The sequence below is a fragment of the Ananas comosus genome, linkage group 22 (assembly GCF_001540865.1).
Source record: "Ananas comosus cultivar F153 linkage group 22, ASM154086v1, whole genome shotgun sequence".
Taxonomy (NCBI): Eukaryota; Viridiplantae; Streptophyta; class Magnoliopsida; order Poales; family Bromeliaceae; genus Ananas; species Ananas comosus.
Window position 1 is genome coordinate 200,485 of NC_033642.1, and position 12,342 is coordinate 212,826.

General features: G+C 35.1%; 1 protein-coding gene across 1 annotated transcript; it reads left to right on the plus strand.

The window, feature by feature from the left end:
* Positions 1,997-4,651, plus strand: LOC109727493. Its single transcript, XM_020257629.1, has 2 exons — positions 1,997-2,955; positions 3,166-4,651. The coding sequence occupies exons 1-2, from the start codon at positions 1,997-1,999 to the stop codon at positions 4,463-4,465; spliced, it is 2,259 nt and encodes a 752-aa protein (XP_020113218.1). The 3' UTR covers positions 4,466-4,651.

Here is a 12,342-nt window from a genome sequence, read left to right on the forward strand (position 1 = left end):
ATAAAATTAATTTTTCTATAATATGTAATAAATTAATTTATAATAATAAATAATATTATTATTAAATATTTTTGATCCATCACATGTAATAAATTATATTTAACTAGTGATGACTCAGAAGATGAGCTATATTGAGTGTCCAGTTCAAATTTTTGCACAAAGCATAAAAAAATTGTGAAACTGAGTTATACACATTATTGATCGTACCTATTGAGGACTATTGATTTTAGTTCTTATACTCTTTTATTTAATATTTTATTTCAGAGCCTTTACCACCAGCAACTGATCGAGATAAAAAAAACATAATTTAGTAAATAATATTATTTATTATTATTAATAAATTAAATTTTTTATTAACATTATAATAAAAACTAATTATTATTAAATAAATATTGAAGAGAGAGAGAGAGAGAGTGTGTGTGTGCGCGTGCATGTGTGTGTTGGTGGGGAGAGAGGAGAGAGGGTGCTGCTAGGAAGGGTCTGAGAGAGAGAAAGAGGTGTGGGGTTGGGGAGGAGAGAGAAAGAGAGTGAGAAGGGATCTCAGAAAATGAGAGAGGAGAGAGAAAAAAAAAATTTTCTCACTTAATCTTTTAATATGTATTAAAAGAAATTAATTTTTTTTTCTCTAATCTTTAAAAATGAGCCTAGATGGAATTTTTTTTAAAAAAAAAAGACTAGATAGAGAATATTTTTTTTTGTAAAAAGGCTAGTTAGGTAAATAGTTCGTTAAATTTAAGGTAGGGGAACAAGTAAAATACTATAATGATCTAAGTAAAGAGAGACTGTAATAAAGAGTTACCTAAATTTTGGTTGGTCTTTTCGCAGGAAAGATGCAACGGGAAATGTTTCTGTCGCGGCGTCGCCGTGATTGAAAACTTCGTGTACTTCAGGTAGGTCCCGAAAGAATAAAAAAACTAAACTTTAAGTAGAACTGTAGAAGTTAAGAAAGCAAAAGAGACTCATCACAAAGGACAGACTTCAGTTCTTATTTAAAAAATAATAATAATAAATCAGTTGGTTGGCTATCTCTTTCTCTCTAAAAAAAACCCTTATTTTAAAACCTTTTTTTATTATTATTATTATTATATATATATATATATATATATATATATATATTTTGGTCCTTCTAAATTTCTAGCTCTTGGATTTATTTCTTAATTACTAATACTCCTTAGATCAAATACTATTCCACCTATCACAACCTATCATCATCATCATCATCTCAATCCTACATCTCTTCATCCGATGGTTAAAAACTCAAAAACATCACCCTCCAGATTATGAGGGCATGTTGCTCGTATCCCAATTTTAATATCCAAACTAATAATAATAATAATAATAATAATAATAATAATAAAGTCTCCTCAAATCTACAAAAGATTGAGAGCTTTGAATGTGAACACACGATCAATCATCAGTTTGCAAAAGACGGTTCATTTAATTTTCCTTCAATGTGTCGAGTTGAATGGACGATCCTTGCTGCCAAACGAATATTTATTAAGTAATTAGTGGCCTCATCCATCAACTAATACATCAACGAATATTTATTAAGTAATTAAAGACTTCATCCGTCAACTTTAGGTACCAAGTAGGTGGGGGAGGTCCAAGGTCCTTGTTGCCACGTAAGTTGGCGCTGACGTTGACTCAAACCGATGGTTGTTATAATGGTAAATAGCTGACGTCTATGTGAAAAAAATTTTGCCTTGTGGAGATACACTAATTTTATTTTATTTTATTTTTACGTCTTTGTGCTACTTTTTATCTTCTTAGAGGCCGTGTTGCCTCACCCATGTAGCTAAGTTCATCTTCTAAATAAATAAAGCGGGTAACGTGGTACCTTTTCTTAAAAATAAAAAATAATAATAAAGAAACTGTTTTCATCTAATAATTAAATAGTCAATACCAGGTTGCGGGAAGAAAACCTGATCAGCTATTTACAAATAGTCAATTTCAATTCTCCTCCCCGCCCCCTCGAGTGACTTGACAATTCTATTAGATGGCGCAATCCGGCGACTGCACCATGCTTTTGCCGTACAGGGCGGGCGGCACCGCCCTCGACGCTCTGATGGTGGTGGTGTCGGCGATCATGGGCCTCCTCGCAGGTCTCCTCCTGGTCCGCGGCCTCCTCGGCAGCCTGTCCGGAGCCGCCACCACGCATCCCACCGTCCGCTACTTCCTCTGGGTCGTCTTCGCCCTCTTCCTCCCTCTTACCTCGTACATGTTCTCCGAGGAGAAGAAGCACTCGGACGGATCCCTCCGGCCGCAGCTCATCCTGCTGTGGATGCTCCTCGCCGAGATCCTCCGCAAGAAGCTCGAAGGCGTCAGCACGATAAACGCCTCCCCTCTGCAGGGCGTCAACAAGCAGTCGACGTGGGACGCCGTCGACCAGATCGTGCGCATCACGTGGCTCGGCTACCTGATCTACACGCACGCAGTCAAATGGGGATTATTCATCATCCTCTGGGCTTTCAGCATCATCAAGGTCGCGCAGAGAGTCGCTGCCGTCGAGGTCGCCAAACGCTCCTTCGCCTTGGGGGAAAACCCGCACCTCATCGTGGGCTACATGCGCCAATTGATGTCCGGAGAACAACAACAACGACAACAAGGACCAGCAGCAACATTGAGGGCGATGAAGGCATGCAAGTACGTGATCATGGGAGAAGAAAAGGTGGAGAGAGAGGCGGGCCCTCACGGCTACAGTCTCCAGCTCCCGGTTGACGAAGAGAGGGAGAAAGTGGTGAAGAAGATGGTGACCGTCGGCGACGTGTGGGAACTGGCTGCAAGCGGCGACGTCCTTTTTGCCTCCCGGCAGCTGAAGCTCAAGGACCTCTGCCTCTCCTTCGCGCTCTATAAGCTACTGCGGAGGAGGTTCGAGGAGTATCCGTCTGCTGAGGCCGGCCGCCGCGAGTCCCTTGACTTCTTGCTGTGCGGCTTGCTCGGCGACGACAAGGNGATATATATATATATATATATATATATATATATATATATATATGCATGACGAAAATTTAGAATCTCTTGCCTGCGCCAATAATACTTGTGTTAAAAAATAATATGTAATAACCGATCGATCTTCTTCAAAAACTAAAACTAATTCTATTGCAGGGGATCGAACAACGATACATATGAGTTGTAATATATAGTTTTACTGCGTACTTTCAACAGGGTCTTCCGTGTGATTGAGGACGAGCTCAGCTTCCTCAGCGACTACTACTACTCCACGATCCCCCTCATGATGTCAAATCTCTGGTTCTTCCTCCTCGACTGCATGCTCGTGTTCGTCATCCCGCTCTTCTGCTCGATCGTGATCTTTGTCCGCATCGTCGTTGTGCACGATGGCCTTATCTGGTGCCTCTTCCATCAGCTCATCAAAGAAAAGGTGACAGTGCCCATGCTGTATGATCCGATCGTCACCCTCCTCCTCATCGCCACGTTCTTCTTACTGGAGTATGCGGAGGTCGTCGTCTACGTGCTCTCCGACTGGGTCATGGTCTCCCTCCTCTGCACCTACGCGAAGAAGCCGTCGTGGCGGCAATACGCGATCGTCCGCCGGGCCCTGACCACGCTGCGGAGGGTGAAGACCTACTTGAATCGTGCCGAGTTCGAATTCAACCAGCATTCTATGCTAGAACCGCGCGGTCGCACCCTGCAAATCTTCTCGCAGCTCGTGCTGCGCCGGCGCTTCCTCCTCGTGCAGTCGATGCTCCTGAAGATTGTGCTGCACCGCCGGTACCTCGGCGTGCGGTCGACGCCCGTCCCGAAGGAGGTGAAGGCGGCGATCGTGAAGTATCTCGTAGACAATCGAGGCCGCTGCCCCGCTCTGCACATCGGAGACTCCGTGCTGCGGCGGAACGGGGCAGCAGGAGAGGAGCTCCTGCAGGCTTGCAAGAGCGACGGCGCTGCGGAGACGATCATCGTCTGGCACATCGCCACCTGCCTCTACGAGATGAAGCACCCGTCGTCCCCACCGTCGCAGGAGAAGCCTCAGCAGGAGTCCGACGTCCACAACATGCAAGCGAACTGTAGGATCGCCGAGACGCTGTCCAAGTACTGCATGTACCTGGTGGCGCTCGCGCCGGAGCTGCTGCCCGACGACGCGGCCTGGACGACAACCGCGTACAAGTCTGCGGTGAAGGAAATTCATGATGCTATATTGAAACGGCGTGATCATAAAGCGGACAATTTCGAGCGCGTGACGAGCATGAAGAAGGTGGACGGGACAGTGGCGGAGAGGGGAGCAGAGCTCGGGCACCAGCTGGTGGAGGCGGTGCTGGAAGAGTCGCTGGTGTGGATGGTGCTGGCGGAGCTGTGGACGGAGATCGTGGTCTACATCGCTCCGTCGGACGACGTCAAGAGCCACGCGCAAGCGCTGGCCCACGGTGGCGAGTTCATCACCCACATCTGGGCATTGCTTACTCACGGCGGCATTCTCCGGTGGCCCGCTGCTGATGAGTCTCCGGTGTAATGAGTTTCCAACTGATGATCAGTTAAGCTTTCATGCATGCAGTGTTTGTTCTCCTTTTAAGATGTTTGAGTAGATCGAGTTCGTTTTGGAACAGGCGTGTGTGGATTCCAATGACATCTTATTATTATTCTACAGGTTCTAGGTCTGGTTTTGAAGTTTGCGCGGTTGTAATTTGAAAGATTCATCAAGTGTGCATGCATTATGAGAGATCTATATTGCCATGTAAATATAATTAAACAAAAAAAACAAAATATCAATACTCAGAATTATAAACAGAAAAAAAAAAAAAAGTTTACAAATCACTATAGAAAAAAAAGAGTTAATTTCATATAGGTCCCTACAAACATAGAAAATTATAAATATATTTCTACGAAATTCAACATTATTCATATATTTCTCTATAAAAGTTTTAATGTTTTCAAATATATCTCTCTGATTTGTTATCGTTAAAGCGCTATTTATTTTATAAGTAAAATAATTTTTTTACCATCACAAATATATCCCTTCAAAAGTTCTAACTGTTAATTAAAAAAGTGGTAAAAATGTCAATTCACCTTATTAACTAACTTGGGTTAAGTATTTAATTTGTGGTTAACTAAATTTTTCTAACGGCAGAGATGTATTTAAAAATATTAGAACTTTTGTAAGAACAACATATGAAAGTTGAATTTTGTAAGAATTATTTTGCAATTTACTATATTTGTAGGGATCTGTACGCAATTAACAAAAGGAAATTGATTAATCAGTAGAAGTAAGAAGTCCCGCTGCAATATGAATGTTGCTAACCGGACCTAATTGGGTGATCTGATTTTTTTTTTTTTTCTGTCTCAGGCACTCTCTTATATTTTGTGAAACTGATGGTTATTCTTCACCCGCATGAACCTGAGAAAATAGTAGGATCGGTATCTCTTTATGTAGCGTTCGGATCAACTTCTCGTCAAAGTCATATTAGAATTCTATTTAATTTAATTAGATGAGAAATAAATTAGATATACTATATGAAGCAGTTTTATATATATTAGGATTAATTGTTATTTATAATAAATTTAAATTTGAATATGATTAATTATGTCACATTTGTGGATGACCAAGGACATTCTCATTGGAATGTGTTTATGGTTACTATTCGACTATTTATCATAAAAAAAATACATAGAAAATGGAAGAACTTCAGTTTTTAATTTACTAGTTCTTTAAATAAAACAACACAAACAAGAAACTTCAGTTCGAATGGCACTTAGAATAGTAATTTTCACTTGAATTTAATACAATTTGAAACCAAAATTTTTGGATTAAATAGCTTCCAAATAGTAGTAGTAGTAAGACATTCAACAGAAACTGGGCCAAACAGGCTGTGTCTTAAAAGACATCTAACATTCTAGGCATTTTTAAATGTGGAATTTAATAAATTTATTTTTGAAGAAAATCCATATTTTTAAGAACGATTTTAATCCAATCATGGATTGTTATTGACAAATCTGATATATTGAATTTAGTCCCGATATTCATCGGATTCTTTTTTTTCTTGGAGAGAGAAATGCGCGCAGTATGCTATTCGTTTCGTTCATTTTTAGAAGTGAAGTCAGTTTAAAATACGAAGCAACTAAACTTCGAATTTGAGACTAGTCAAGGATTAGAAAGTTGATAGCAAACACGATTTATTTACTTGGATAGTATTTTAGGATTAAAACATACCAAGACCTCCCCAACTATACGCCAATTTGAAATAATCAACATTTCTCAACTTCAATTCATATATTTCAGTTATTTTAGTTCGATCCAATTACTTAAACCTAAAAATAATAATAATTTTGCAGCTTAACCTTTTAATTTTAAAAACTTAAACTATTTGATGAAAATCCACCAATTTCAAGCTTGATTATCATTTTTTTTTTTGTTTTATATGACTATAATTCTACTAAGTAAATGATGAATCTAAATTAGATTTTGTACTGCAAAAAATCACCGCACGACGTATTTCAAACAAACTACGGGTTTAGCATCAAAACCAAAATTTTTAAAATTATATAAGTTGAATCAAAACTGACCATATTTTAGATAAATTCTGCTCATTTTCACATTTTTGCCATTTAACTTAAACCAACCAAAGAGGATAACTAAAGAGGGGGAAAAAATGAAAGGAAAAAAAAAAGTTAAAAAAAAAGGTGTGTGCATGGATGAATGAATTTTCCATGCATCTCATCTTTTGTTCTAACCATTTTTGGACCAACGCAAATGAAAGGATCCAATGCAGGTTGGGGAAGATGCGCTGTCCACGTCAGTGGTCCTCAGAGAAAGTGTTACCTGGACCCAGTCCACCACGTCAGCCGAATTATCAATTATAATTTGTAACCTTTAAATCTAAGAATTATAAATTACACAGATGAAATCATTAAGCTTGGCTTAAATGATGTTGGGCTAGTGTTATCAGAAGAATCAATAGCTATGCTGACCATATTTTTAATAAGACAGAATCGTAGCAGAAAATTACAGCTTTTGCTTTTTAAAATTCTGTGTTTTATCATTTGCGAATGTTTTTTAAAATTTATTGGAGTTGATTCTGCAAGCTGTGTAGAAACTGAGAAAGCTATATGAGGCCCGTTCGTTGTAGTTATAAATGCATTAACATTTTGAAATAAATATAAATTTAATATGGATTTGATGTATTTGAATTCAACTACATCCAAATTAGTAGCATAGTTGAAACTATACAAAGAGATTCTAAGAAATAAAAAAGAACAATAATAGTTTAAACAACGCTCAAATTGGCGGTAATTTCAACTACAGCAATTGTAGAGAATAAACTTAAACGAAAGATAAACTTACATAAAATTATCTTTTATAAAGTGTAATTTTATTTTCTTATATATAAAATTGGATTAATTTAATACAGATTTCTGCAAACATAGTGAATGACAAATATATATCTCTATAAAGTCAAATTTTAGATATTGTCTCTACAAAAGTCCTGATGTTTTCTAATATATCCATTCCGTTAGAATCCGTTCATAAAATTTAGTTAACTATAGGTTAAATACTTAACCATGGTTAGATTTTGATATTTTTATCTCTTTTTTATTATACTGTTATGATTTTTGAAGAAACATATTTGTGATGGCGAAATTACAAATATAAACCATTCTTTAAAGTTTCTCTAATAGTAACAAATTAGAGGAATATCTTTGAAAATATAAGGAGTTTTATAGAAACAATATATGAAAGTTGAACTTTATAGGAATATTTTTATTATTCTAGATACTAATATAAAATTAACCCTCTAAAATAATAATATTTATAAATATGTATTTTTAACTGTACTATATCTATAAAACTATGTACAGCCAAATAACCTCTAATAAAATTTAGGTCGCCTCAAAAATATTGGTCTACGGTGTACCGAGCGCACGCAATAAAAATTTTTGCGGTGGCCCCCACACGCAAAGAGAGGCAAAGAGAGGCACGCAATAAAAATGCGGTGCAGTGGGGTTAGGGGTGGAAACGAGCCGAGCTCGAGCGAGCTTATGTCAGCTCAAATTCGGCTTGAAATTAATTTCGAGCCTAAATCTAGGCTCAAGCTCGGCTTGAAATTAATTCGAGCCGAGCTCGAGCGAGCCTAATTTCGAGTCGAGCCGAGCTCGAGCTCTAAACGAGCCGATTGAAATTCTTGACATTATATAATCAATAGTTTAATTTTTATAGAACATTACCTACAATTTGATGCAACATGTCTAATAGTTCAAAATGCAAAATAATTGCAAGAAATGTGAGCTAGGGTGACTGCCTGACTGGGTGAGGGTCTGAGGGAGAATGAGAGAGAGAGAGAGAGGGGAAAAAAAATAGGGATTTGGAAATTTGAATGTTATCATGTTTTAGGGTTATGTGCAACAGTGAAAGCCTGAAAGAGAGTGTGTTAGGTAAATTTAGAGTTGGGCTCAATTGCATGGTTGTACTTGTTGGGTTTATTTTATGCGTCAACAATAATGGCCCAAATTAAATTAAAGCCTATATATAATTAAAATACATTATATATATATATATATATTCGAGCTTTTTGAGCTTTTCGAGCCTAATTCGAACGAGCTGAGTAATACTCAAGCTCGGCTCATTTAATTTCGAGTCGAGCTCGAGTGAGCCGAATATCGAGCCGAACACGAGTCGAACGCGAGCCGGCTCGCTCGTTTGCCAGCCCTAGTCTATAGCACTACTTTTAGTAACTTGGCTTTAGCATGTATAGAAAGTACGGATCAAGCATGTAAAAATGTAGTATGTTATACTTTGTTGTTATCTTGATATTATAGTTAACAAAGAACATGAATCAAGCTACCTACTTATGGGGTTTATTAAGTCTCTTAAGCTATGACGGCTTCCAACAGTATAATTCTTCAGTTTCGATAATCGGATGTTATAAATCTTGTTTAACTTTTTCGATTTTCATTGTAAATAAATATAGATCGCTGATCTTTGATCTTAACTAAAAAATTTAAAGGTGTACGACTCACACACAACACTTGCTGTGAGTTTTCTTTATATCCTTCATACCTGTTGAAGATATGAGAATATTTGATTTTTTCTCACCAGTAATCACAGAAATTTTTGCTATCATTTCTTCTGCAATATACTGTTACCCCTGACGATGGAACATGGCTGATTTCGATGCCTTTCTGGCAATTTAGGGACTCCGCTTCACACTGCTGCCAAAGAGAGGAACAAGAAAGCCATAAAATTCCTGTTGGAGAACGGCGCGTTCTTGCCCCCTAACATCGACGACCAACGCTTCAACCCGCCTCTCCACTACTGCCCGGGCCTCGATTGGGCCTACGAGATAAAGTGCCTGCATGACGATGGCCCGTCTGGCGAAACTTCTTGCAGTTCCGAGAGCTAAGTGAGTACCGAAACCGCCCACCCTTGGTGCTTCTATCATAGTAATGTTGTCTGTGAAAGAACTCTCGATGATCGTTATGTTTGTTCTCAAATGGCTTGCTTGTCGGTATTTCTGTGCCTTACCGGACACCTTTAGGGTTTCTACTCTGTAGAAATATTGTGCCTTCTTCTGTTTGCCTGTGTTTTAGCTGAGAATGCTGCTGATCAAGACATTTATTCTTATGCTTGCTATGTATTTGTTGTTCTCGTAAATGATGAACTGATAAATAAATAATTATTCATGGATTTGTTCCTAAAATTTATTTCTTTTATTTCTGGACCAAAATAAAAGGCATACTTTTGTCAAGTTTCACATTGGGTTTTTTTATGTTTGTACATAACAGAGTTTTCTGGTAACACTAAATTTGAATGCAGTAAATTTCAAAGCATCAAGAGGGTTTTTTTTTTTTTTTTTTTTTTTTTTTTTTTTTTTTTTTTTTTTTTTTTTTTTTTTTTTTTTTTTTTTTTTTTTTTTTTTTTTTTTTTTTTTTTTTTTTTTTTTTTTTTTTTTTTTTTTTTTTTTTTTTTTTTTTTTTTTTTTTTTTTTTTTTTTTTTTTTTTTTTTTTTTTTTTTTTTTTTTTTTTTTTTTTTTTTTTTTTTTTTTTTTTTTTTTTTTTTTTTTTTTTTTTTTTTTTTTTTTTTTTTTTTTTTTTTTTTTTTTTTTTTTTTTTTTTTTTTTTTTTTTTTTTTTTTTTTTTTTTTTTTTTTTTTTTTTTTTTTTTTTTTTTTTTTTTTTTTTTTTTTTTTTTTTTTTTTTTTTTTTTTTTTTTTTTTTTTTTTTTTTTTTTTTTTTTTTTTTTTTTTTTTTTTTTTTTTTTTTTTTTTTTTTTTTTTTTTTTTTTTTTTTTTTTTTTTTTTTTTTTTTTTTTTTTTTTTTTTTTTTTTTTTTTTTTTTTTTTTTTTTTTTTTTTTTTTTTTTTTTTATTTGTGCACCACCTCATGTATCACCAAACTCTCTAGTTTACTTTTGAATTTTATTGCGGCTCGTATATTTTGCAATAACAAATTTTGAACTTGGTAAACTTTTTCCATTTCCGCATTAAAACAGAAAAGAAAAAAATCTTAATCTGTGTTTTTTTCTGGTGTTGAAATTTAATTGTGAACAAATCGGTTCGCTTGTTATTTTTCTCTCTGAAAAAAAAAAAAAAAAACCCAAAACTTGTTTTGAAGCCTCCTTTTTTATACTTACATATATCACCAAAAAAATAATATTTTCAGAGCTAAATTTGATACTGCTTTTATTTCTCAAAAAATAAATGAATCGGTTAGCTCAAAAAACACCTTGACCCCTCCCATTAATATTTTGGGAGTTAAATTTGTGGTAGGGAACAAGTGGAATACTATATAATGATCTCAAGTAAAGAGAGACAGTGAAGAGTTATCTAAATTTTGGTGGTCTTTTCGCAGGAAAGATGCAATGGGAAATGTTTCTGTCACCATCTTAAAAAGATTGAAAACTTCGTGAACTTCAGATAGGTCCCGAAAGAATAAAAAAAAAGTAAACTTTAAGTAAAAGTTAAGAAAGCAAAAGAGACTCCTCACAAAGGACAGACCTCAGTTCTTATTTTAGCAAAAAAAAAAACGAATTGTTAGGCTCGCTATCTTTCTCTCTCTAAAAAAAACCCCTTAATTTTAAAGCTTATATATATAATAATATATATATATATATATTATATTATTATATAATATAATAGAATAAGGCTAAAACTTATTAATAGCACCAAATCATTGGTGCTACCAAGTTTTTGGCCCTAGGATTAAGAGATGTACGGTTATGATGATGTGTGCCCTCTAAGGTTGAGTGGGTGGTTGGTTGAATAATATGATCTAACGGGTGAAAATAATTAAAAGGGTAGATCTAACGGCGGAAAACTTGGTAGCACAAATTGCTTCGTGTTATTAATAGCATAGTAACCGAACTCTATCTCTCTATATATATAATCTAGCTATTGTTTTTTTAGGAAGACATAGGTTATCGTCCTGCAAAGTCGTTTTAGATGATAGAAATTTTGAATCGACAATCGGAATCGCCAAAGTTGATCTAGACTATTTATAATGTTTAGATTAGAAACTAAATTTCATAAATTTTAAAATTCGTTGCTAAGTTTATTGAATAGTCGAAAAATGAACGGTCAAAAACGAATAATCTCGTGAAAATAAATATTAGACTTTTACAATTTATGATTAGAATTATCAAATATTATCTAAATGATACAAAAAATTTTCTATCAAAAATTTAAGCTGTTTGGATTGTTCTACGCCATTAAACAAGCAAACGGCTCGTATAGACCATAAAAAACTATCAATTTTTTGATCCTTGAATCACTAAATAAATAATTTTTAATTTATTTTTTAGACACTTTAAATACTCTAGATCAATTTTAATAGTTTCGATCATCAATTTCGAAATCTCCATCATCTAAAACGATTTAGAAGAACAAAAACCTCCGTCCTCTTAAAAGGATAGTAGCTGGATTTATATTTCCAACTAAGGCTTAGAAGTCATTACTTTTGGTTTTCAAACTGTAAGGCTTGTAATATCCTTCTTCTTAAATTTTTATTTATTTTCATTTGATTTCGAATATCAATTATTAAGTCCTTTGTCACCGACACTAAAGACAATCAATTACTGAATAGGTCAGTAAAATTTGCATCAATTATAAGTCGATTTGATCATTTGTTAGATAATATTGGGGGAAAAAATTTTATTAAATACTAAACTCTTTCTACTGATCAGTAGAACGTGTGTCGATTTTATGTTGATTCGATCAATTATTAGATTAACGTTAATGTTATATGGCTCCAATAACTCCTATCTTAAATGAATAGCAAAATTACAAAAAAATTCTGCGCACGAGACTGTAAATGATATATCCCAAGCTTGTGGCGCTTCGACTATCCAGAAATATACAGAAAGACGCAACAGCCATTGCATATCAAATAACCCCAAAGTGAC